Genomic DNA, 27,241 nt, shown 5'->3' with positions numbered 1-27,241 from the left:
TTTTTGTAGTCATTTCTCTGACTTCAGAGATTGGGTTTGTAGAACCCCCACGTGTGGTTCTGTGGAGAAGTATGTGTTGATGGAGTAAACTCCACTGATGTCTAAGTCCACACAGCATTGAGAAAAGATAATCCTTTGGCAAATTTAACCCAAGAATTTATTGCGATTGCACAGTGAGAAAGAGAGCAGAAAAAATTTTGATACAGAAATCATTTTCTGGAGTTCCCGTCATGGCGCAGTGGTTAGCAAATCCAACTAGGAACCATGAGATTGTGGGTTCGATCCCTGACCTCACTCAGTGGGTTAAGGATCTGGCGTTGCCATGAGCCATGGTGTAGGTCACAGACGAGGCTCATATCCTGAGTTGCTGTGCCTGTGATGTAGGCTGGCGGCTACAGCTCCAATTAGATCCCTAGCCTGGGAACCTCCATATGCCGTGGGTGGGGCCCTAGAAAAGACAAAAAAAAAAAAAAAAAGGAATCATTTTCTGCAAGCCTCAGAGAACTTCAGACACATCTGCTGCCATAGCAGCCAGGAATGCAGCCCAGAGAAGTTAAGAGTCTCAAGTCCAACTTTGCTCTGACCCTCCCAGCCTGACCTCATTTGCCTTTCATGTGGTTTAAAGAGAGTAATAGAGCAAAAGCTGGCAATCCAGCATTTGGAAAGACAGCAGGAAATGTTTCTTTGCAATTTTTTCTTAAGGTACCTGTTGATAGTCTGATTTAATACAGGTGACTTCCGAAGAATAACTTACATGGCTGGTAACTTTAGTGACTAGAGAAATTGTCAGGTCATGGGCCTCAGGTCTGGAGTAAAATGCAAGGCATATTTTCAGAAGATTCTCAAAGATGAGATTGTATAACCATACACAAATTGGAAATGGAATTTAGATGATGAATTTGGTAGACAGCTTTTCTCTCAGTAACTCCCTGATGCCCAGGTATGCCCTGGACCCTGTTACATAGTTTCTGTACTAAATCAGTATAGCCTCTTGGGCAGTGGGTGGTGGTGGTGGTGGTGGGTTTTGGTTTTCTTCAGTATTTTAGTATTTAACTTCAACCTCGGGAGTAAACAAGTTTTAAGTAAGAAAAACAGTGCTGGGAATTGGATTTCACCTGAGTAGTAGAGCTCATATTCTCCCTTGGTTTCCTCGCAGAGTGCGGTATATCTTGAATGTCACTCGAGAGATAGATAATTTCTTCCCAGGAGTCTTTGAGTATCATAACATCCGAGTGTATGATGAAGAGGCAACGGATCTCCTGGCTTACTGGAATGACACTTACAAATTCATCTCTAAAGCAAAGTGAGTAGCGATGGTCCTGCACACACATTCTGACCCCCGTTCCTTGTGCACCACACATGTAGGGGCCTGAAAACGGTAGAGAACTTAATAATGGTACTCAGGGGAAAGGAAGGAAAGAAAAAAAGAAGACAGAGATTTCTTAATCCTGGAGAAAAGAGGACTAGAGACTTAATTCTTTTCCTTTGAGTAGATGAAGCCCCTGGAGGAAGATGATCTCATGTTGGCTCTTTCCATTGAGCACATGATTAGAGAAATTAAACTCAAGCTGGAGCAGAAGAAATAGAAATGAGAGAAGAAAGAAATTCTGGGAGTTCCCGTTGTGGCGCAGTGGTTAACGAATCCGACTAGGAACCATGAGGTTGCGGGTTCGGTCCCTGCCCTTGCTCAGTGGGTTAACGGTCCGGCGTTGCCATGAGCTGTGGTGTAGGTTGCAGATGCGGCTGGGATCCCGCGTTGCTGTGGCTCTGGCGTAGACTGGTGGCTACGGCTCCTATTCAACCCCTAGCCTGGGAACCTCCATATGCCGCGGGAGCGGCCCAAAGAAATAGCAAAAAGACAAGAAAAAAAAGAAATTCTGAATGAGACAGGGAAGAATTCTTAAGTTACCACTGGCGACATTTAGAAGTTATATAATAGAAATTATTCCAGACAGGTGGAACATTGGATCCTCCTTTCTGAAGACAAGGAGAGAAACATAGCTTTGGAAGTCTTTTCCTGTTCTTTTACTTTATATTTATAATACTCTAAATAGTGAAATTTTCCTCTGGCCCTCTGTTGTTGTCTTCCTCAAGTTAATTAGTCCTTTTAGCAAAACAATTCAATGGTATTTAATTTAGTGTTTGGTATCAATTAGTATTAATATGTGAACACCAATTTTTTTTTTCAAGTCGCTGGGGATTTTCTTGCCAATCCTTTTTATTCCTTTAACGGAAGAAGCCATCAGTGAACATGTTGGCCATACCACCTCTGCAGGTGGAACCATGCCCAGATCCTCCCTGGCAGATGAGAAGCACTTCTGTTTTTAAAGTTCTCTTTTGGAGTTCCCTGGTGGCCTAGTAGTTAAGGATCTGGCATTGTCAGTGCTGTGGCTCAGGTCACTGCTGTGATGTGAGTTCAGTCTCTGACCCAGGAATTTCCACATGCTGCAGGCACAGCCAAAAACAGTGATACCAGAGAGTTCCCACTGTGGTGCAGGGGGTTAAGTGTAAGGTGCAGCTGCAGCTCAGATTTGACCCCTGGCCTGGAAACTTCCATATGTCACGAGCACAGCGGGGAAAAAAAGAAAGAAACAATGATACCATACCTCACGCAAGGACCTTCATGGTCAGGAAGTACTTCCTCTTAGTTACCCTGAATCCCCACACTGCAGCTTTGAGCCCATTCTCTCAGTCCCTAGCCAGTTCCTAAAAGACTTATATTGTTGAAGCTTCTTATTAAACTATTCCAGATAATAATAATACCACTCATGACATGCTTCCTACCTGCCACGTACTATACACATTTCCTTTCGGGTTTTCCAAAACCCAGAAAGGTATATACTGTAATCCTTCGCTTCATGGGAGGACAGACTGCAGAGATGAGGTTCAAAGGGATTAAGGAACAAGTGGTGGAGACACGACTTGAACCTAAGATCGTGTCTTACTTCATCAAGTATCTAGGGATAGTCTAGTTCCTTAATAAAAGGGGACTGGAAAAGACAAGGCAGGTTGTCAGGGTCATAGCCAAGGAGGCTAGAGATCAAGGTGAGGCCCCAGTCCCACTGGAGAGAAAGGCTGATTTGATTTCAGCAGGGCTGGGATGAGAGGGAGGTACGTCCTCTGCAGCTACAGGTCAGCATCTGAGAGCGAGTACCTTCTTGGCCCGTACCCTGGGCATCTCCAGTGTTTCACCCTAATCAGAGCCCTGAATTCCAGGCTCTTTCTACATGTGGCTGAGTTGAGGCTTCCTAATGTAATGCTGGGCTTAATCTGAATAGTCTGGCACTTGACATGAGGGTGTGGAGGTGGACACTGGACCCAAAAGGTGAAACTGGGTTAAGGTGAGAACTAACTCCAAATTTCATTACTTGAGTTAAAAGCCATCCACTGAAAATGCCCATTTTAAAATGAAGAAATGCGGAGTTCCCATTGTGGCTCAGTAGTTAACAAATCCAACTAGGAACCACGAGGTTGCTGGTTTGATCCCTGGCCTCGCTCAGTGGGTTAAGGATCTGGCATTTCCGGGAGTTGTGGTGTAGGTCACAGATCCCATGTTGCCGTGGCTCTGGTGTAGGCCAGCGGCTACAGCTCCGATTAGACCCCTAGCCTGGGAACCTCCATATGCCATGGGTGTGGCCCTAGAAAAGAAAAGAAAAAGAAAAAAAAAAGGAAATACAATAAAAAGAAGAAATGCTTTCATAGGAGTGAATTTCATAATTGTATTTTTCTTAGGATGTCCAAGTTTGTTCCATGCCTACAGGCATAGACCTGAAATTTGATGTATTAAAGTTGTCAGAGCATGATGGGAAAATATAGAGCACATGTCTGAACTTAAACCTGAGTCACTGTGCTTTGGCTTCCCAACTATAGACTAAATGAAAACTCTGTGGTGCCATAAGCAAAACAAATATTCCTTGCCATTTGGGATAGTTTAAGCACACAGACACACACACCTGCAACAACCATAGGACACTAAAATGTTACCTTTCTTTTGAGACCGTTTCAATTATTCCAGACCATTCTCTGCATTCCTGTAGTTTATCTGGCCCACTCATTTTGGCACTTAACCTCATTCTTCCTTGGATTGGTATTTAACTCTTTATGTGTCTCTGTCTCCAGCAGGATTATAAGCTTCTGAAAGGAAGCTTGTCTACTGTAATACAGTGAGTGAGGGAATGAATAAGTTTCCCCTGTTAGGCTGTCATGTGCATTTTTAAATTTATTAGAATAGCCACTTGGAAAAGATTCCAGCCCATGTACACTAGTGATAAGAGTAACGGTTATATTTTCCAGATTTGAAAATGTTCCTGGAGTTCCCTGGTGGCCTAGCAGGTCTAGGACCCAGCGTTGTCACTGCTGTGGCTTGGATTCCCTAGCCTAAGAATGTCCACATGCCACAGGTGCAGCCAAAAATTAATTAATTAAATGTTGCTCCTACTTACAGTTGACAGATCCAACCAGCAGATCCATAAGTTTGTTCATACATTTAGCAAATATTTGAAGGCCTTACTCCGAACGGACACTGTGTTATTAGCAGAATTAGCATAACTGAGTAATGTTCAGTAATATTCATATCCAAGGTAATAAGGCATATTAAGACGCAGGGGTTTTGTTTGTTAGTGTCACTTTATGGAAACTTTGTTTTCTCTTTCTTCTCCCCCATTAAAGATAACAACAACAAAAAACAGCTAGTCAGTCATTCCAGCCTCCTCCCTGAGAAAGCCATGTGGTGCCTCACATGGTCCCATCCAACTCCACGGGTTATATTATATAGCCAGTCCCTAGATAGAACGCGGGTGGTGGTGTTGTGAAAAGTAATATCCAGGGCAACATCTGAGTAAAGAGAAGGGTTAGTTTCATTTGGTTTGTGCTTTTCTCCAGGGACAGAACTCTTACTGGAACTTGAACTGGAAGCAACTCAGAACATTTGGATAAATTAGATGAATCACTGCCACACCTGTAACTCAATAGCATGCCAGTCATGAAACATGCCCCTGGGGCTGAGCAGGCTGGCCTCCAACCACACACAAAATGGGGTCCAGTCTCTAAATTGAAAATTCTCCTTCTGTTCTCTGTGACCAACTGTCATTGCAGTTACTCCCACTTTTCCCAATGAATCCTACCCTTTAGAGGAAAACTTGTACTTACCTTTGCATCTCAGACCTTACGCCTTGTCTTACACATGGTAAATGCCTGGTGAATGTTTGCTGAATGGATTAAAGAGCCTTGATGTTAACACTGAATATCATTTGAGTGCACCCGAATGACCTACCCTCCCCACATTTTTGCTCAGAGGTGCACTAAGGCGGGACAGATTGCATAGCAAGAAGGTGGAAAGGCAGGACAGGAGACGTGTTTAGAACCTCGCTTTTAAAGTGTACTCGCTATTGTCTTTTTCTCCTGACCCCAATCCCCCAAACTAGGAAACATGGATCTAAATGCCTTGTGCACTGCAAGATGGGGGTGAGTCGCTCAGCCTCCACTGTGATTGCCTACGCAATGAAGGAGTACGGCTGGAACCTGGACCGAGCCTATGACTACGTGAAGGAAAGACGAACCGTGACCAAGCCTAACCCCAGTTTCATGAGACAGCTGGAAGAGTACCAGGGGATCCTGCTAGCAAGGTAAGCCCTTAATTGACTTTCTCAGATTCTCTCTTCTTTATGCTCCCCAGGGCACAGTGAAGTGACCTTCTCTGCAGCTAGTTCCCAGCCTAATTTGAATGTGTGATACATTTTGAATATTGAAATCTCCATCAGTCTGACATTTAAAAAATAAGTACCAGCATTTAAGATTAGCAAGAAAGGAGTTCCTGTCATATCTCAGCAGAAACAAATCTGACTAGCATCCCTGAGGAAGTAGGTTCAATCCCTGGCCTCGTTTAGTCAGTTAAGGATCTGGCGTTGCCATGAGCTATGGTGTAGGTCGAAGGCATGACTCAGATCCCACATTGCAGCGGCTGTGGTGTAGGCCAGCAGCTACAGCTCCAATTGGACCCCTAGTCTGGGAACCTCCATATGCCTCAGATGCGGCCCTAAAAGGAAAAAAAAGATTAGCAAGAAAAATTTGGCATTTAATATAAAGACATTTAAACTAAAGGATGAAAATAATGTTCCCTTATTTCAGTTCTCAATTATGTGCAAATTTTAATAAACACTTTTCGGCATCTTCTTAGGCCAGATGCAGCTACCCTATCAGAATGAATACTAATTGCTCCCAAGGAAATGCTAGGCATAGCTGAAATTCTTAAAAAATTTTTGGCCCTTGGAGTTCCCGTTGTGGCACAGTGGTTAAACGAATCCGACTGGGAACCATGAGGTTGCGGGTTCGGTCCCTGCCCTTGCTCAGTGGGTTAACGATCCGGCGTTGCCGTGAGCTGTGGTGTAGGTTGCAGACGTGGATCCCGCGTTGCTGTGGCTCTGGCGTAGTCCGGCAGCTACAGCTCCGATTGGACCCCTAGCCTGGGAACCTCCATATGCCACAGGAGCGGCCCAAAGAAATAGCAAAAAAAAAAGACAAAAAAAAATTTTTTTTTTTTTTTTGGCCCTTAGAGTTCCTGTTGTGGTTCAGTGGTTAATGAATCCGACTGGGAACCATGAGGTTGCGGTTTCGATCCCTGGCCTTGCTCAGTGGGTTAAGGACCTGGCGTTGCCGTGAGCTGTGGTGTAGGTCGAAGTCGCGGCTCAGATCCCACATTGCTGTGGCTCTGGCATAGGCCAGCGGCTACAGCTCCAATTGGACCCCTAGCCTGGGAACCTCCATATGCCGCAGGAGCGGCCCAAGAAAATGGCAAAAAGACAAAAAAAAATTTTTTTTTTGGCCCACTCTTTAAAAAAAAAAAAGTACCCCCTGCTGCTTTGGGCTTTTTTTTTTTTTTTTTCAGGGCTTGGTTTCACTGAGTCTTCTCCAGTAATTTTGGTCATGTAACGAATCAGAATTGGGATATATAACCCATTTGAAGTATGAAGGTGCCTCCCAGAAAGAACTCTCTTGTTTCTATTTTAAGGTCTTTTTTTAGGGCCGCACCTGAGGCATATGGAGGTTCCAAGGCTAGGGGTCCAATCGGAGCTGTAGCCACTGGCCTACGCCAGAGCCACAGCAACGCAGGATCCCGAGCCGCGTCTGCAACCTACACCACAGCTCACGGCAACGCCGGATCGTTAACCCACTGAGCAAGGGCAGGGACCGAACCCGCAACCTCATGGTTGCTAGTTAGATTCGTTAACCACTGCGCCACGACGGGAACTCCAGTCTTTTTTTTTTTAATTGCGCATTTACTCACCACTGTTGCTTACCACCCCCCAGCTTCATTGAGATATAATTGATAACACAATTATTACATAAGTGTAACGTGTCCAGTGTATTGATTTCATACACTTATATATTGCAGACTGATTAACACCATAGCATTAGCTAACATATCTGTCCCCTCACATAATTACCTTTTCTTTTTTGTAGTGAGACTAAGATTTCTCTCAGCAACATTCATGCATGTGGAGTTCCCGCTGTGGTACAGCAGTATCAGCAGCGTCTTGGGAATGCTGGGATGCGGGTTGGCTCCCTGGCCTAGCACAATGGGTTAAGGATCCAGCATTGCTGCAGCTCGGATCTGATCCCTGGCCTGGGAATTTCATATGCTTCAGGGCAGCCAAAAATGGAAAAAAAAAAAAAATTCACGTATTATTAGCTATAATCACCATGCTGTACCTCAGGGATCCCTAGGACTTGATAATCTCGCAACTAGACGTCTGTACCCTTTGACCAACATCTCTCATTTCCCTAACACACCCCACCCTTGGTAACCACTACTCCACTCTCTGTTTCTCTGAGTTTGGCTTTTTTAGATTCTGTGTATAAGTGATACTACAGAGTATTCGTCTTTCTCTGTCTACCCAGTGCTAGTTCTTGAACATCTTCCTGTATCAATAAGAACTGGCTGTTTCAACAACAGTTTGGTAATTGGTTATAAAATAAGTGCTTATTTTCACTACATTATGTTTTACCCCTTTGGTGGTGAAAGCCACCTTCAGCTGATCTCAGGGAAAAAATTCAGATAGTAAACTGAATTTAAGGATCAGTTTCCTGAGAAGCCACATGCCAGAATTTTGTATTTTGTTTCTTCCATGTAGGCGTGTTCTAGATGGTTTTGTTAGGGTGAAGGCACAGCTGCCTACAAGCACTCGGGGCTGATGCCAGAGTTTGACTCCAGTGAGTCTCATGACTTGGTCTTGACTCTTGGATCTGGGCTATGTTTCCCCTGAACGAAATGTTAAATAGCCTCCCAGTCTCTCCAGGCAGAGGGACCACCCTCCCACCCCTGAAGTATTGTGAAAACGTGGCCACAGCATAGCGTTATGGTTTCCACTAAAAAACCCCTCCCATTTACTCAGTACTTGGCATGGTTTCATCTGAGCCATTCTCTTAGGAGGCTGGGAGGATACTGAAGTCTCCTCCACTTAAAAAGAATTTTTAGGTCTTTGGGGCCAGATTTTGATGACATTTTTAGATTAGATCAGAAGGTAGGACAGAGCAGTTCTTTTTGGCACAAGAAAGAGCCATCTGAGGGTAGGATGAGACATAAATGTTGTACATACCCAGACACACACATGACGGATTTTGGGCAGTGTCCTCACGTGACCCGTTGAGAGGAAGGATACTAGGTGTCCTGCCAATTTCAGTATTTATTCTGGAATCCGAGGCTACTGCAAGCTGTTGGATTGGGAGGTTTTTTTTAGCGTATGTGGTTTTTCTTAGATGTTAAAGGAATTTCAGAAAAATCTTAGATGAGGAATAGAAGGACAGCATAAACCCACATGTCACCCAGCCTCTTCCCTTTCCCTTTTGGTTCTGTCCTGCCTTCCTGGGCTTGATTCATGGAGGGAGGGCAAGCCCTGGGAAGAGAGAAAAACCACAGAATTTGAGTCAGTAGATCTGGTTTCCGTTCCTGGTTCACCCCTTGCTACAACTTTGAAAAATTAATCACAGTTCTGATCCTCACCTGACCCCATTTGTAAAATTAAAATCACGAGACCTACCTCACAGGGTTATTGTAAATAAAAGTGTGTATAAGCTACATTATAGACTGTTAAGGGTTATTCAGATGTGATTCTTACCCCTTCCTGCAAGGCTACCAGGAAACACATGTGCATGTGCCATCTATTTCCTCCTCCTTCCTCCAGACACTGCCACCTGCCACCCTCAGACACGCTAACTCCATTAGAACAGAGGTGTCCTGGAATTTTCTGTATTGTGATGAGTCTTGGATTTTAAAAACTAAAACCTAGTGCTGAGGGTTATTATCACTTGGCAGCTTTTAGCTGCAAGTAATAGAATATCTTCATCAGTTGGGATCTCAACAAGAAGCAGCATACTCAGATTAGGATCATATGAGGACTTGGGTTTTATAAAGGGAGTATTTACAAAGGTGTGGAATTGTAGTGGGATCAAGGGACTTGTATCAGTAGAGCCTTTTGGTAATAGCTTCTGGGCAAAGAGAGAGGGAGCAGTTACTGGAAGAAGACTCCGAGAGAAAAGGCACCTTCAGAAGAGTTGCCAAGAGCCTTCAGTCAAGGGACACAGCCAGCCAGAGTGACTCTTCGGGGAAGGAGCTACAGGAATAATGGCCTGCCTTCACTCTCCTCCCTCTAGTCTTCTGCTAGGGCTCCCCATTACCCATGCCCTGTAGAAGGAGGGGACAGGGGGCCGGTTGATGTGGTTCATAGGTGGGACTCCAGACACAGAGCAGGGTAGAAAGGCTGAAGAGTGGGTCTCCAGGAGCAGACACAAGACCCAACACCCAACTAAAGGCAGTTTAAAAAGTTGGATCATTTAACATCTCTTGTAACAAGCACAGAAGTTGACTCTGTAATGGCTTATGATGTAATCAGGGACTTGGGTGCTCTCATCTTCCTGCTCCACCTTCCTTCGTTAGTGGCTTTGTCCTTGAATTGCCCCATGATTGCCAAATGTCTTCCACATTTCTAGGCATCTACATTGAATTCCTCAGCCTCTGGCTAAATGAATGGTCATTTCAATTAGAGGGAAAGACCTTTTCCAAAAGCTCCAAGATAGACTGCTCATCCCTCCCCACTCCCACCCCCGCAGGACCATTGACCAGGACTGAGTCGTATTCCTAAAAGTAATCACTAGCTAGGAAAACAGAATTTCCTGGACCAGCTAAAACAAATTCATATTCACCCTCTAGTGCTAAGGAGGTATCACATTCCCTAAACCTATGGGCAGTGAATACTCAAACCAACACTCGAATGGAGTCCCTGCTTTGGCACAGCAGGTGAAGGATCCAGCATTGTCTCTGTGGTGGCCCAGGTTCGATCCCTGGCCAGGCGCAGAGGGTTAAGGATCTGGCATTGTCACAGTTGTGGCCTAGGTTGCAGATGCAGCTCAGATTCAATTCCTGGCCCAGGAACTTCTATTTGGCCCAAGTGCTGCAAAAAAAAGAAAGAAAGAGGAAAAACCAACACAAACCAAATCAAGTCTAAGGAAAAAGAGTGAGAGTGCCTCCTGGTTATGCAACCATCAAGGTCTGCAGTCTATGATGTGTTGTCAAGAAATGGCCCTACAGGGTACCTGCCAAATGAATTGAGCCTAGCGGATTCTTGCCTGGCCCTAGAGCACTGCTATGAGGTCTCTCTGCTTACAAGAGGCAGAAGGGAAGTCCCAGATTCTTTGCAAAGACAATGCGTGGTGATTTTCCCAAAGATATAGATAGATTGTCAAGCCCGATGGTTGTCCAGAGTAGCACTGGGTGCTTAACTTGAGGTGGCAGCCCTCCATTTGAGGGTATTAGCTTGGTACTTGGTAACCTCTTGGTGTAAGAGAAGTTTACCAAAATGACACCAGGCCCTTATAGGGATTTATGAGTTGGTTACAGTTTAATCAGAACATAAAGGTATAGACCAAGCAATGACACCCTCTCTGAAATACAAGGAACTTTTTGCATCTTTTAGTATGTCTTTAATAAACAGCCTGGGAAAGGCTAATATTTAATATTCTCCTTCTGACCTAAAAGTGAGAGTACAGTAAAGGCACTGATTCTGTCCACATCTAATTTTATTTTTTCTGTTTTTATAAATAGGGGATGGAAGTGAGGCAGGAGAAGGAGAAGTGCGTGTGTGTGTCGAAACCCTCCATTAAATTACCAGCAGCCCTGTTTGTTATCCTGAACTCTGATCATTTAGGTGTTTGGCAGATTTATGTTCCATTAGACAGGTTCAGATTTCAAGCATTCGCAAGCTGGACCATGTGTCTGAGATATTATGTTCCAGTGTATAAGGGACAAGAAAGAAAAACTGGGTGGTGGCCAAGGGAGAGTTTGTGACACATGTCCTCACAGATGTTAGTTTTGATTCTTTGAACACCCCTGTCACCAGGGCCAAAGGAGACAAAGTTGTCTTTTACCCTGGCTTAGCTGGTGCACAGTGGTCAGCCAGCAGGAGGGAACCCAAGAATGAGAGGAGATGGATTCTGGTCAGATGACAGCCAATCGCAATTAAAGTTTAAAGGATTTTCTTAATAGCTTTTCAGCAAAATAATCTTAGAGCATTTAGGACCATGCACAGCACAGAAAATGCTCAATTGATGTTTTTTCTCTTCCTTCTCCTCTCTACAGGCTCCCTGATGCCTTAAGAAGCAACCATAAACAGTCTGATTTCACTATAACTGATATTCCATCTTTAGCAGTATTTTCCTCTCTTTCATTGTCTCAGAGTTGGTGCTCCACCAAGCATATAACAAGAAAGAAAGCAGAGGCAAAAGGATGGGAGTTAGATTTCCTTCTCGGTCATTACTAAGTAAAAGACCAGGTTCTTACCCAGAATGGCCCAGTCATCTCATGTGTGTCAGTGTGTTTATGTAAATCCAAATTCAGGTCGGAGGCCATTCAGGAAAAGAACCTGAGACTTGGTTGCATCATCCAGGCCACAACCCAACTCTGAAATTCTTTTTGGCAACTTATTCCCTTGTTGCCTACCTGGAATAGGTGGGGGGAGTCAGCTGAATATGACAGTTTAAAATAACAAATATGACCTAATGCCTTACATCTGTCCCTAGCAGGGATGAAGCATTAGAATAAACTGGCTTGGGAAAAGCTTCAATGGGAGACAGTTTGGTGTTGCTGAGTGAAACTGTGATGCACACCTTTTCCATTCCTACGTGTGACACCTTTGAGAAACCGCAGTGTGCACAAGGCACAAGAATGCCTGTGGTGGTGGTGCTTGTAATAGCCAAAGCTGTTCATCAACAGGGTGGATGAATACCTTGTGGCATACTCACCACACTATGTATGCAGTTACAGCTACACACATTGATGAATCTTAAAAACATGCTAGTCAAAAAAAGTTGTAGGAGAATACATACAGCATGATTTCATGTATGTAAAATTCAAAACATGCAAACTAAGCTTTATATTGTTAGAACAAAACATGTGATGGCACTATGAGGAAAAAGGGAAGAATGATAAGCACAAAACTCAGGGTGGAGGTTACTGACCCCTGAGCTGGGAGGAGGAGGTGGGGGGGCTCAGGAAGGGGCCCCTGGAACAGCAGTGCTTCCGAGCCATGGTAAGGAGTATCTTGACCTGGTCAGAGAGCTGCCCACTCTCCCTACAGGTCCTACTGCAAAAGTGAAAAAGGCAGCAGAGTCAGACTTATTTTTGGATTGGGATTTTTCTCTCTCCTTTACAAGTAGGTGTCAGTTTAACTCCAGAGCCCTGACCCAGTGTTTTCTGATGAATATCTTCCCAGGAAGAGAAGGAAATCCCTGTTGGGTAAAGCTGTTGTGACGTCAGCCACTTCCTCTGAAACCTGCACTGTTTGTGCCTATTAGCATAATATCACTCTGTCGTTCCCTCTTGGTTGATTAGCGATTCACAGGCAGTTTTTTAAAAACATGTGGAGGGTTCTTGGGATCATGAAAATATCCCATTTGCATGTCGACTGATGAGCTAAGCTGTTCTTATATTATTAGAAGGGTGAAAACAGCTACTCTGGAGGTCACTCCCTAGCCATCTGCATCATGGAATTGTCCTGCCATGGTGGCTGGGGGCCTTGGTACAGGTGTGGACATTCTCCTGACAGGTGAGGGCTGGAAACTGGAGAACACAGTCATATTTAGCTCAGAAAACAGGGTGTCTAGACATGAAAGAAGAAACTTTAAAGGGAAGCACATTGGGATCCGTTGGTCACCAAGTACAGCTGAGGCCCCACCTCTCCAGCCAGACAGCCTTCCTCCCACAGCCACTCACACTTTGGGATATGTGATATGTTGTCTCCTCCTAGGGGTGGCTGGTGTTTGTGCAGCTTGGAAAAGGTGAAAACCCCACCTCACACCCAGCTAATTGATTATAGCTTGTCTTCGTCAACAGATTGACCTGCTTCCTACCCGGAAAAGCACCCTTATGCTGGGCAGGCCTGAGTCAGAGAGCGCCCCACCCTAGCAGCAGTCAGGCAGGGGGAGGGAGAGCAGGTGCAGAGTTGAGAACAAACAGGAGTTCACATTAGTGCAGGCGCATGACTCGGCTGAGATTCACAGGCAGCCGAGGCAGGTGTGGCCCTGAGCCTGGGGTAAGTTGTTTTGGGCTCTTTCCCATTCCACCCTGCGGTGAGGTAATTCTTCATCAGCATGTAAGTCAGGGACACTGCACCCCCAAATGCCACATTCAGTGACCTGTTACCTAGGCAGGTGATCCTGCCCAACCATAGGGCCACATTTTTCTGCTTGATTAGAACTTTGGGAACCGTGCTTCCTTGTTAATGTGGTTTGAAATGAGATCCCATCAGACCTTCTGTCCATATATGTGTGGAGTCTTTCCAGGTGTCACCAGAGCTTAATCGTTTTTATCCAGAGATCTTTATGAAAGGGGCCTATACTTTATGCTTATCCTCTTCCATTCTGTTACCAACTTTTTTTTTTTTTTTTTTTTGCTTTTTAGGGCTGCACATGTGGCATATAGAAGTTTCCAGGCTAGGGGTCGAATTGGAACTGAACTGCAACTGCCAGCCTACACCACAGCTGCAGCAACGCAGGATCCATACCATGTCTGCAACCTACACCACAGCTCACAGCAACGCCAGATCCTTAGCCCAACTAAGCGAGACCAGAGAGTCTCATGGATACTAGTTGGATCGGTTCTGCTGTGTCACAGCAGGAGTTCCTGTTACCCACTTGCTTCTCCCAATTTACTAGCCTCAACTTTGCTTTCTAATTCAAGTAGGATTACTACCCCCCTCACACTTCCATATCAGTGATTAACCCTGTATCAGCTCTTTACCCCAATTGTGAGGACTTATAATGGGCTCCAGCAGAGTATTTCTCTTTGTATAACTTGGGGGTTGTTTTGTTTTAGTCCCCCCCCTCAGTTCTTAAACATGTTCACTTTTTTAATTCAGAAACTACAGAAATACTGCAAAGTGTAGAAAGTAAAGCCAGAAGTAAAAGCCCTCCTTCCCTGAAAGAAACACAGTCACCAGTTTAGTGATTTTCTTCCAGATAATTTTCCTATACTTATTCTAACATGGAAACTGACTATTACAAGTGTATTCAGCATGCATTTCACCAAATAATATACCTTGGACATCATTCCACTAAAACACCTGACTGGTTGTGTGTGTGTGTGTTTTGGTGGGGAGTGGGCATTGTTTGACCACACTTGCAATATGCAGAGAAGTTCCTGAACCGAGGATCAAACTGGAGCCACAGCAGTGACGACACCACCAGGGCTAGGCCACCAGGGAATTCCTGTTTTTAATAGCCTCATATCATATAAGCATATAGCCTGTAATTTAAATAAATTTCTTTTTAGTGTCTGATTTTTTAATTTTTTAGTTCTGTAGTTGTTACAGTAACTTCCATATATATATATACACATACATATATATACATATATATACACATACATGTATATATGCGTGTATATATATATAGCTTTGTGTACCTATGTAGTAGTATTTCTCCAAGTAAAATTTTTAAAAGGAGAGTTGCTGGTTAGAGTTAAATTTTGAGAGCTGTTGCCAGATGTCACTCTTTAAAATTCTGCAGTCCACACTCCTATTTCATTATGTTTGGCCAAATCTTCATCAGCAGTAGCTGTTCATAACCATTTCAGCTCTTGTAAGTCTGATTGGTAAAAAATCAGATCTCCATTTGTCTTTGTTGTCGTTTTGGTTTTTGTTGTTTGCTGTTAGTGAAACTGAGCATCATTTTAACTGTTTATTGCCTCCCTCCACTGGGCCAGTGACAAAGCATTTTGCAGGTTAAGATTTAAATTTATCTGGGAGTGGTTTCCTGGAAGGGTATTGATTGTTTCACAAACCAAATGAGGCGTTTCCTGTGTGTGTCCTCCGCAGCAAACAGCGGCATAACAAGCTCTGGCGATCTCACTCAGATAGTGACCTCTCAGACCACCACGAACCCATCTGCACACCAGGGCTGGAACTCAACAAGAAGGAGATCACTACCTCAGCAGACCAGATTGCTGAGGTGAAGGCCCTGGAGGGTCACCCACCCATACCTCCTGTCTTCGTGGAGCATGTTGTCCCACAAGATGAAAATCAGAAAGGCCTGTGTACCAAAGAGAGAATGATCTGCTTGGAGTTTACGTCTAGGGAATTTCATGCCGGACAGATTGAAGATGAATTAAACCTCAATGACATCAATGGATGCTCATCAGGGTGTTGTCTCAATGAATCAAAATTCCCTCTTGACAACTGCCATGCATCCAAAGCCTTAATCCAACCCGGACAGGACCCAGAAATGGCCAACAAGTTCCCAGACTTAACAGTGGAAGATTTGGAGACAGACGCGCTGAAAGCAGACGTGAATGTCCACTTACTGCCTTTGGAGGAATTAACATCCCGCCTGAAAGATCTCCCCATGTCCCCTGATCCAGAGTCACCAAGCCCCCAGCCCATTTGCCAGGCTGAAGTCTCAGATTTTAGTACAGATCGCATTAACTTTCTTAGTGCCCTAGAGAAGTTTGTAGAGCTTTCCCAAGAAACCCGTTCCCGATCTTTTTCTCACTCGAAGATGGAGGACCTGGGTGGAGGAAGAAGTGAGAGCTGCCGACTGTCAGCAGTGGAAATGACCCCTTCTGAAATGACAGCTGACGACCAGAGAAGCAGCTCTTTGAGTAACACTCCCCACGCCTCTGAAGAGTCCTCAATAGATGAGGAACAGTCAAAGGTAAAAACTGTCTTTATAGTTATATACCTAATTAAGCTCTATTTGAAAACAAAATATTTGGGACTCTGCTATATTCACTTCATTTTTGATGATGCTAAAGGTTTAGGAAGGCATCATGAGAGAGACTGCCTGGCTGAGACTTTCCTTGAAAACTTAGGATTTAAATTTTTTTTAATGAGTTGCCTTTCGAGGAATTTATCTTTCCAGGCTTCCAGTGTCATCAGAAACACCTGTGAGATGGGGCGGGGAGGACGGGATTAGCCAAAACAAATGTCCTGCCTAAACCAGGAGAGGTCCTCTCTGGACCTTCACAGTTAAGATCAGATCTCACCGGTGGTGAAGTGCCAGGGACTCTATATGCCGCCCGAGTGAGACTTGTGTCTCTGAGAAGATGGATTTGTTTGGGAAATTCTTTCTGCCTCAGAAAATTCAAAGACTAGGCATGTGTTCATAGTTGTTGGAGTAGCAGCTGACTCTCATGCTGAGTTCTTGGCTATTAAAATGTCTCTGATTTATTCCTCATTTCAGATCCCGTGGTAATCAAGAATTGAGGGATGGTTTGGGGAAGTGACTTGAGAGCAGACAGAATCCCAGAATTCTTCTCTGTGGCATATGATTTCCTATGGGCCATCTTAAACCAGGAGAAAATGAACTTTCTATCATCAATTCTGAGATTCATTCTTATTCTCACTTTGTCTTCTAAAAAACTGGGATGCATCTTAAAAACCATGGTATCTTAAGTCAGTATGGTAATTGGGAAGTAAATGATGACAGATTTACTCTAACGTAAATGAAGTCATTCAGTGATTTCCATGGAGCTGATGAGATTCTTGACAGTCTCCTGATGTCTGTCTGCTTTTGTTTGCCACCTTGTCTACCATTCATCTTTCTGTCTCTTCCTAACTACCCCAGAGCAGTTGTTGCCTCTGCTTCTGTCTTCTCCTCTCCCCCAAAGCTATGGCTCTGTTTCCTTTCTACTGGGAAATCAGGATGCTTGAGCACTCCTTTGGACTGTAATGGCTCTGACAGAAATAGCTTTTCTGCAAAGTTCCTGGTCAAATGAGCACCTTCTCCACAGCCTATGCACACACACACCAGGGCCACTGTGGCTTCTCTCCTAAGTCTTGGCAAGTTTGCTTCTGCCAGATGTCCCAGAAGATTTCTCCCAAAGGCTTAACTGACCTTGTTAGTTTGTACTAGCTCTGACTCTTGAAAGAAAAAGGACAGGACAATTCCTAGGGAAATATTGTACTTAGAAAGTTTTTAAAATGTTAACAGGAATTCCCTTCATGGCTCAGCAGTTAACAGATCCAAATAGGATCCATGAGGATGCAGGTTCAATCCCTGGTTTTATTTAGTGGGTTAATGATCTGATGTGGGTCATGACCTCTGGTGTAGGTCGCAGATGTGGCTCAGATCTGGTGTTACCGTGGCTGTGGTATAGGCCAGCAGCTGTAGCTCCATTTGGACCCCTAGCCTGGGAACTTCCATAACGCTGCAGGTGCAGCCCTAAAATAGCAAAAAAAAAAAAAAAAGAAAGAAAGAAAAGAAAAAGAAAGTTAACAAAATAGATTGATGATCATAATGATGTTGCTTTAAGAGATGTCCAGAAAAAAAGGAGTTCCTGTTGTGGCTCACTGCGGTAATGAACCTGACTAGTCTCCATGAGGTTGCAGGTTCAATCCCTGGCCTCACTCAGTGGGTTAAGGGTCCAGCATTGCTGTGAGCTATGGTGAAGGTCACAGATGCAGCTCAGATCTGGCCTTGCTGTTGCTGTGAGCTGTGGTGCAGGCCAGCAGCTACAGCTCCGATTCAACCCCTAGCCTCGGAACTTCCATATGCCATGGGTGCAGCCCTCAAAAGACAAAAAGAGAGAGTGAGTGAGAGATCCAAAGGCCATTTCCAGATTTTGAGTTTTGGGGGGTTTTTTGTTTTGTCTTTTGGCTTTTTAGGGCCGCACCCATGGTATATGGAGGTTCCCAGGCTAGGAGTTGAATCGAAGCTGTAGCTGCTGGCCTGCACCACAGCTCACAGCAACACTGGAAACTTGACCCACTGAGCGAGGCCAGGGATCAAACCCGCATCCTCATGGATGCTTCAGATTCATTAACTGCTGAGCCACGATGGGAACTCCAAGATTCTTATTTTTTTACAGTAGGACTTGATTTTACATTGGCCAGTTTTCTTTGGCCTTGTTCTAAATCAATCTGAGAAAACTGGTGGAACAATAAAATAGAGTCACACTTTCTAAGATTGCCCAGGCAAGTGGCTGCATAAGCCAAGGAAGGAACCATATGAAACTTAGGGATTGCACGGTCAGATGCAGGGTGCCCTCATGACCTAGGATGCTGCTGCTGCGAGAAGCAGCAGGAGGACGTGGATGAAAGGTGGACAGACAGGGCAGAAGACAGCAGTGAGTCTCCAAATCAGACATCTAACACTGGGCGTATTTAAGATGGCCACTGAGGGAGTTCCCTTGGTGGCTCAGGGGTAACAAACCCAACTAGTATCCATGAGGATGCGGGTTTGATCCCTGGCCTTGTTCAGTGGGTTAAGGATCCAGCATTGCCATGAGCTGTGATGTAGGTTGCAGACATGGCTTGGATGTTGCTGGGACAGTGGCATAGGCCGGCAGCTACAGCTCTGAATCAACCTCTGGCCTGGGAATGTCCATATGCCACAGGTAGGGCCCTAAAAAGAAAAAAAAAAAAAAAGGTTGGCCACTGAGCCCCTCAGTGGAGCTCTTCCCCTTGAACCAGGTCAGGATCAAACTGGACGTTGATAGGCTAGAGAGGAAAGGTTTCATTTATCCCAGAATGGCCTAAATCCTGAGGGCTCATGGTCCTAGAAGATAGGGGTTATAGGAGCCTCCAGAGCATCTTACTATTTCCTCAGGATGGTACAGGACATTGGATTAGAATCCTGTTTGAATAAATGTAAATTTAGTGGGCAGTAACACAATCTGTGACTGATTCTGTATCCCCACCTTTGATAAATCCAGTTTTTTCTTATACAGCAAAACAGAGTACAATCCCAGGCACTCCATAATTTGTGTCCTCGTAACCAGAAGGTTCTCCTGGATCAGAGGATTAGTATAAGCAAAAATTCTGGCATTTTCAATTAAATTAATTTGCCATAACTATCTCACTATTTTCTCTTAGGCAATCTCAGAACTGGTCAGCCCAGACATCTTCATGCAGTCTCACTCAGAAAATGCAATTTCAGTCAAAGAAATCATCACTGAGATTGAATCCATTAGTCAAGGAATTGGACAGATTCAAGTGAAGGGAGACATCCTGTCCAACCCATGCCATACACCAAAGAAGCACATCGCGCACGAGCTGGCCCTTGAGAGGGCCCACATCTTGGAGAACAAACCTGGAGATCTGGAGCAGAATGAGGGTTCCTGTGCAGCCCAGCCTGAACTAGCCAAAGACTCAGGGAAGTGGGACCCAGAAGGGTGCCCAGCGGCACACGCATCCACCACAGAGCTGGAAGGAGAGGAACCAGCCGAGGGGGAACAAGAGCTCTGGGGCCCAGGGATGCCCCCTGGTGCCAAGTGGTATCCTGGGTCCGTGAGGCGAGCCACCTTGGAGTTTGAGGAGCGCTTGCGGCAGGAGCAGGAGTACCATGGGGCTATCCCTGCAGGTACCTTGTCCACTCGTAAGAATTCCAAGAACGATTCTTCTGTGGCAGACCTAGCACCAAAAGGGAAGAGTGATGAAGCCACCCTGGAACATTCGGTTGTCCCCAAGGAACCAGAGATGAGCAAGAACAAAGGGAAATGCGGTGGGTCTGAGGCTGGCTCCCTGCACCAGCCTGAGCAACATGCCCTTGTCCCAGCACCTGAGCTGCCGGAATCTCACACTTGGCTAGCTCCTCAGCAGGGCCCAGGGTCAAGTCCCAGAGCACAGCAAGCGGGGGGAGTCCTGAAGGAGCAGAGCACAGTGGTCTCATGCCAGAGACCCGAGATGCCAGCAGTCCCTCTTCCCCTCCCCAAGAAGATGGAAATCATCGAGTATACCCACACCGCCACATGCCCTGGGCCAGCGGGGGAAACAGCCACCAGTGCAAAGAGTGGGGAGCAGGAACTGCGGGAAGTGCACACGGAGAAGTCCATCACCATCTTGTGTGCCCTGGACGAAAATCTGAACAGGACACTGAGCCCCGACCAGGCTCCCCTGCACTGCAAAGTGCTACCTCTGCCTCGTTCTTCCTCCCCGGAGTACGGCAGGCCCGCTGACCCGACCTCCACCCTGAGCAGCCCTGAAGACTGGGCCAGCAGCCCGGCAGCTGCCCTGGAAACAGCAGCGCCTTTTGTCAGTCATACAACCCACATACTGTCTGCCAGCCTGGATTGCCTGCCTCCCCAGACCGTGGTTCACCTGGAAGGCTTCACAGAGCAAAGCAGCACCACAGATGAGCCCTCCGCAGAGCAAGGCAGCTGGGAAGAAAGCCAGGAGGGGCCTGCCCCCAGGCGCAGTGAAGTGCCATATAAAGGCCCCCAGTTAAGTATCGAAGACCTGCATTTAATTAGCAAACTTGGTGACAATATTGGGGAGCAACAAGAAAAACTGGCCCCATCCCCCGTAGCCTGTCAACTCCCGCACAGCTCTAGTAGCAGCAGCATGAAGGGTCTCAGTCACAGCCCCAGTGTGGTGAAGGAGCGTGCTAAAGAAATCGAGTCCCGAGCCATTTCCCAGGTAGGGCTCACCAAACCTTCTCAGATGAGGCGTTCAGCTTCCCTCGCCAAGTTAGGTAACTTGGACCTCTGTAAAGACTGTTTACCAGAGAGGGAGCCCGTCTGCTCTGAGTCCCCTCATCTCAAACTGCTTCAGCCCTTCATCAGAACCGACTCGGGCATGGAGGCCCAGGAGCCCCCAGAAAACCCAGATACCCCCCAGAACCAAGAGCCCACCAAGTATTTTGTAGAGCAACTGAGAACAACAGAGTGTATCGTGCAGAGCAAGCCAGTGGAGAGGCCCCTTGTGCAGTATGCCAAAGAATTTGGTTCCAGTCAGCAGTGTTTGCTCCCCAGAGCAGGGCCCGAATTGACTAGTTCTGAAGGAGGCCTTCCTTTGGTACAGACCCAGGGACTGCCGTGTGCAGGCCCAGCTCCAGGGCTGGCCGTGGCGCCCCGTCAGCAGCACGGCCGAACTCACCCCCTTAGGAGACTGAAAAGGGCAAATGATAAAAAACGGACAACCAACCCCTTCTATAACACCATGTGATTCTGAGCCTACACACGTGACTTTCTAAAAGTTTGTAAAAGGGGCAGGTGTAATACGTAAGGAACATGCACTTTATTGGTTAATTTTTATAATATTTTGGTCATTTTACTGTTCCTGGCGCATGCAGGGTTTGGTTTTTTTTTCCTCTGTGTGTGTGAGAGAGAGAGAGAGTTTGATTTGGATGGCAAGATCATTTTATCATTTTTTTATTTTTGGAAAAATTCAAACCTCAGAAAATACTCATTTTCAAAGAACACCTTTATCAAAGGTAAATTGCTGTTTTTCAGTCAGCTGCCACCTGCTCCTCATTTTGCCCTCTGAGAAAAGGCGTGCTTGCTAGAGGAAGGAGGCAGATGGGGAGGGTGGGGTTGAAGCTGGAAATTGGAAATGCTGCCCCCAGCCTGTGTGATGAGGGTTTGATCTCCAGACCTGATGCATTGGATTTGCTGAAGGGGCCAGCCTCACCTCCGCGTGCTCTCAGCCTTGGGCCCCAGCCCCAACCCGTTGTAGTTCCCGAAGCGGGCAGGTTCTGCTTTGCTGTCGAAGAGGGTCTTCCAGAATTCCTTTCTTCTGGTCTCCAGAGGGTATCCTTACAGAAAGGCATGATAATGACTCACTTTATGAACTTACCAAGCAAATACTTTTTTTTAACCCCAAGAAAAAATTTTCATCAAATCGAAAATGACTGCAAGTCTGAGAGGTCCTCTGTAGGGAAAAGCCTAAGGGGAAGAAGTGAAATGGGGGTGTGGAAAGGCTGCCACTGCCCAGTATTTTCTGGGTGGCTGGGCTCTGCAGGGGTTGTCACATGTGCTCTGCAGCATCCTCCCAAATAAAACACAATAGGGACAAGTTTGAAAAACAGCAATTGAAAGTCAGTGTGTTCTTATAAAATGAATACATATGTAGGGTTTTAACCCTTTCATTACTTGAATAATTCTGTGGGCCTTCTGAGTTTAATGGCCATGTTTTTTTTCCAATTTATTTTCCTCCCTCATGCTGTTTCCCCCAGTGCTGCCTATTTTTTTTAATATCATATATATTTGAATTGTTACATATGTATAACCTCCATTGAATGCAAAGTTTTCAATATTATCACTGTTAACACTTGACATAAGTTTTCTTCTTTTCCTGGAAGATTTGTCATTTCTCTAGTTTATACACAGTATTTATGTATATAATGTTGTCACTTTCTTACATTGTTTTGTTTTAAATGTTGTAGGATCTTTTTGATTTATCCATTTTTAATAAGGGGTAAAGCTGCAACTGGAAAACACACACACCACAGAAATAAAACTGAAGGGTGTTGTTAGGAATCTGTAAAGTATATTGACAGTGGTTTCAATTGTTTAAATGGAGACTTCTAATCACTAGCTCCTGCCAAATTATGCATTAGTAACTTCCTCCTCAGAGAAACCCCTAAAGTCTCCCATTAGATCTCAGTTTGATTGAAGGCTGATTTCTCTTTGAGACTGAAATTCCAGAATGTTTGTCTGCCAGTAGCTCAACCAGAGCCAGGGGGTATATGTGAGCATTACAGCTGCCCAGGGCGGAAGCTGCTAATGGATTAGGCTGAAAGGCTGCAGGGAGGCCTTGGCCATGGGCGGGTGCCCTTAATGACTCCATTTAGGACGCTGTTGCTTTGCTGCTATTGTAGAGGTCCTTAGCAGAGGAGCACCTGCCATAAACAAGCCTATTTCAGCTTCTTACAGAAAACCTCTTTAGCCTGGAATGGGACACTCTCTGCAGCTCATCAAAACTGAAGAGGTTTGCAGATTTGCTTCCTGATGGCTTTGTTTGATGTCCGTGCTGCTGAGAGATTGACCAAGCACAGTCCTGAGATTTAGGTTTTAGGTTCATCACAGCACTTAGAGAGAAAGACAGATGCACAGACTGTCAAGGTGATGTCAGAGGACATGACCCAAAGGAGAGAGAAAAGGTGGACCGAGGCCACTCGTAGGTGCTTGAGAGGAGCTGTGGAGCCTGTTGCCGGGTGGAGACAGTGGTTGGGTGGGACATCACTGCCAGAAGGCAGATTGGACAGAAACCTTCTGCTCTAAGTGTCTTTATGGTGTAGTCATTATATGTACCTGTGCTGCCCCTCAGTGATTTCCTTAAATGTTCGGATGTATCATCCACCCAGCTTTGTGACTCCTGGATACTTAATGTGTTGTAAAGTGTTTTGCTAGGTGGCATGTTCCAGTGTGAGGAAGCTTGCAAGACTGAGTTACAAATTTCCAGGGTTCATGCATCCAAACTGCCCTGTCTTGTTGAGGCAGTTCCATCACCAGTAAGTTGGGGAACGGACAGGAGACTGTGGTGGGGGAGGGAAGAGGAAGATTTGCATGGAGGTTGAGAGAGTGGTGGGACTCTTGCTCATCCCTGGAGATCACCATTTCATCCCTCATATTAAGAAGTACATGTGGAGTTGACAGTACTGCTCCCTTTTCTCCCCACCAGTTTAATGCTCACTCCCACTGTATCAAATTACAACAAAGATGGGGGGAACCCTCTAATGCTGTGAAGAAAAAAACTTTTCTTTAAAGAGTAGAGGAAATGGTCTTGCTCTGCCTTTTTTTTAGAACTATATTTTTTTATCATTTAATTTACCTGCCTAAACAAACATCCTCTCCACAAGGTCTGTAATTCAATCATGCCATGGGATTTTGCCAGCTCTCAAACTCCCACTGCTAAGTGTTCTTGTGTTGTTTACATAGCCAAGCTCTGTCCAAGGGAAGTGCATGATGGGCTATCAAGAACTTTCCAAACTTCATTCTTTCCAAACTTTGTGATAATCTTGGGTGGCCTGTTTCCTCTTCTGTTCATGGAATGCCCAGGCCCAAAACAACAGGCCTGGTAGATTGACTGAGATGAGTAGGAAATTTTTGACCTCTTGCTCAGTGCCTCTCTTTCTTCTGAAAACCACCATAGTCTGACTCAAAATTACTCTGGAAGGGGGTGTGTGTGTGTGTGTAGAGTAACTTTGTGGTGCATGGGTTAAAAGCCCCAGGAGCAGACAGATTTTGAGCTATAATCTGGATGGTTACCTGGTCAGTAGGAAGGAGAGAAAGCCCTTTTTTGATTTTAGAAACACTTAGGAGTAGCATGTACTGTAGTAGACCTGCAGTACTCTAGTGTAGTAATACTCATCTCTCCTCATTTTGGTTGCCTTTCAGATCCTGAATGTTTGGGGTCATTCCTAACATCTCAGCCTCTTCAGGCTCTTTATCTAGCATTTTCCTGGTTCTGTACCTTTATCCCAACTGGTATTTCCTCTTTCTTGCTTTTGGAACTACCAACGGCCCCAAGGACAGCCTGAGGATGTCAGTCCACTCTGAGGTCCTCTGCTGCTGCAGGGCCTCAGACAGACAACGTTGTTGGATAGACCTGAAGCTTCTGAGACATAGCAGCTCACAGAAATCTTCTCTCGTTCCATTTGAGGATTTCAGTTCTGAAGTGATCTAGCCATGTTTGATAAAGATATTTTTGTGGGAGTTCTCTCTCTCTCTCTTTTTTTTTTTTTTTAAGAAAGCATTATGCAAAAAGGGTAACTTTCAAGGGCATTTTAAATTTTTTAAATAAAGCCATTCTTTGGCGTTTTTGAACAACTGTTTGTGGATACTTTGTTTACATTGTGAGTATTAAAGCGGGCATCATCTTGATGGCCGCTCAGGCTCCTCCTCCTCCAGGCACTCGACCCTGGCTGTCCTTTGAGTCCTCACACAGAGCAAGGCTGTTATGGTCAGCCCTCACGGGTAAATGTGGAAAACCTGGAGCTGACTTCCATCTGTGTCCTGCACTCCCATCCAACACCCTGTGTGGAAATAGTTGTCATTTCCTCAGTGATGGTGTGTCTTACAGTGATGGTTGTAATGGTGAATGGCTAGTGTCATTTTTGTTCCATTTCGTTTTGCTTTTTGATGGCAGATGAGATGAAATTTTAGCTCTTTCAGCATCAATCCAACTTAAAAGCATCTTGGGCTTTGTTTTCCCCTCCAGACTAAAAGATCAAGGCATGTATTAGGCATAAATGTATGTGCTGCCTCAACTCATCCCATGCCCATGTTAGGAAAAAGCCTGCCTGCCACCAAAGCAGGAAGCTGCACACTCCTATCCCTTCTCCAGGGTATGGGGTCCCTTGATGCCAGGGAAAGCTATTGCAAGGTGCTGCTGTACTTTTCCAGCCTGGAAGTGGAGGGTGACTGGGCCTGGCTCCTGCTATGAAAAGAGAACCAGCCTCATTTTCTCAGTGCCCCAGAGATCTGGGACAGGATTTCTAAACTGGAATCATCCCTCATCAGCTTGAAGATGCCCCAAGGGGTATGTGGCTAGTGCTGCCATCTGTGTCTTCACTGCAACACTGGTGGCAGCATCCTGTCTGCACACGGAGAGCTAATTCCCAGGGCCTAACTCCAGCTGATGACCCAGTCCGAAGGCTGGGTAACTGACCCCGAAATGTTTCCCAATCAATAAGTCCACAGGGAATTGTTTGGTTTTTGTGTTTTATTGGAATTTGGTTTGCTTGGCATAGCTTAAGGTGCCTTTTTTTTCTTTCTACTTTATTTTGTAGGACTTGTTCTAAATGTAGAAAACAAGTCCAAAGGACTCTCCCACTGACTGTTACCTTTGCCCCAGGCCACCCTAGACTTTTATGCTCACATTTTATTAAATAAAGCAGGTGCTCCCTGGAATCTCTGGGACCTTTTTGAGGCATTTGAAGCAGAATATAAAGAGTGGTCTCATCTCCTTCCTTAATCTTCCTGGTGGTTGGGATGTTCCACTTGTATCATAGATTTTTTTATTACTGATGTGCTCCGCTGTTTTTAAATGTGAACTTGTGCGCAAATGTGCAGATTCAATGTTCTTGTTACAGATTGAATAAATTTTTATTTTGAAGATGAAACGTGTACTTGATCAAGTGCAACAAAAGAGGGGGGTGCTGAGAAGGTGGAGGGACTGGAAGAGAACACTGATGGTAAACACGAAGCAGTTCTCATTGATTGATCTCCCTCCCGTATCAGATAGCTGAGCTCTGGGCAAAAAAATATAACTTTCTACCTCTCACAAAACAAAGACTGGGCGGGAAACGGGATCACTAAAGATTATTTCAGACAGTGTGCCTCCAATCAAGTGACCATGCTGGGAACTTGCGTGGTCAAAGAGGCTCTTGCCAAAGCCACCATCTGAATGTTAGGAGAATGAATAAGCAAAGGGACCAAAATTCCTCGACCATTTTGGAGGAGACTCCAAAGTGACAGCTCGGGAACGGCTACCATGACCTGCCCCAGGAGAGACTAGATTTCTTGGGTGGGCGGCCTCTCTGAACATGAGTGAGGTGGAGTTCACAAGCTTTTGGTACAAGACACTTCAGCTGAGTGAAAGGTTTCTAGAAATGGGGCATGATTTTCCACAGAAAAGCTTTCACCCTCCCCACCATTAGGAGAGAAGCATTTAGGAGTTCCTGCTCTGGCACAGTGGGTTAAAGAGCTGGCATTGCCACAGCTGCGGCTCAGATTCAGTCCCTGGCCCAGGAACTGCGGGTGCAGCCAAAAAAGAGAAAAAGAAGAGAAGCATTTGATGTCAATGATAGAAGGAGAGAGCCAAAGTACAGTTCCCCAAAACAGGCTGGGGGGAGGTGTCTCTACTTCCACCCCTCCACAGTCCCATCCTGAGATATTTAGTGGTGCCATTCATCACATAGGCTACTATGTAGGGAAAACTCAGTTTCTAAATCACTAAGTCTGCAGAGAAAACACTGCCTTGAACTAAAATCAGCCTGCTTCATTCTGAATCGTCCATATCGGAGTTCTTGCCAT

General features: G+C 45.3%; 1 protein-coding gene and 1 long non-coding RNA gene across 14 annotated transcripts in view; one reads left to right on the top strand and one right to left on the bottom strand.

The window, feature by feature from the left end:
* Nucleotides 1–26,328, top strand: part of SSH2 (slingshot protein phosphatase 2) — a 267,869-nt gene extending 241,541 nt beyond the window's left edge. For 11 of the 13 annotated variants that reach the window (XM_084985385.1, XM_084985388.1, XM_084985384.1 and 8 more), the window contains 4 exons: nt 1,157–1,303; nt 5,424–5,624; nt 15,363–16,197; nt 19,359–26,328. In XM_084985385.1, coding sequence (XP_084841511.1) covers nt 1,157–1,303; nt 5,424–5,624; nt 15,363–16,197; nt 19,359–21,428 — 3,253 coding nt within the window. In that variant the 3' untranslated portion in view covers nt 21,429–26,328. The remainder of the gene's footprint in view (nt 1–1,156; nt 1,304–5,423; nt 5,625–15,362; nt 16,198–19,358) is intronic. The other 2 variants (XR_014821493.1, XR_014821492.1) reach the window with 1 other exon arrangement.
* On the bottom strand, nt 3,541–10,465 carry LOC146398287 (uncharacterized). Its single transcript, XR_014821696.1, has 2 exons — nt 7,199–10,465; nt 3,541–6,304 (listed from the first exon to the last, which is right to left on the bottom strand). It is a non-coding gene; the product is annotated as an uncharacterized LOC146398287 (long non-coding RNA).
* Nucleotides 26,329–27,241: the final 913 nt, after the last annotated feature.

Source organism: Sus scrofa, chromosome 12, assembly GCF_054392235.1.
Source record: "Sus scrofa isolate SSC_HxYL_T2T_F1_AM1 chromosome 12, Sscrofa_HxYL_maternal_Yorkshire_Landrace_v2.0, whole genome shotgun sequence".
Lineage (NCBI taxonomy): Eukaryota > Metazoa > Chordata > Mammalia > Artiodactyla > Suidae > Sus > Sus scrofa.
The sequence above is the reverse complement of the archived record's forward strand: the minus strand, read 5'-3'. Positions and strand labels throughout refer to the sequence as shown.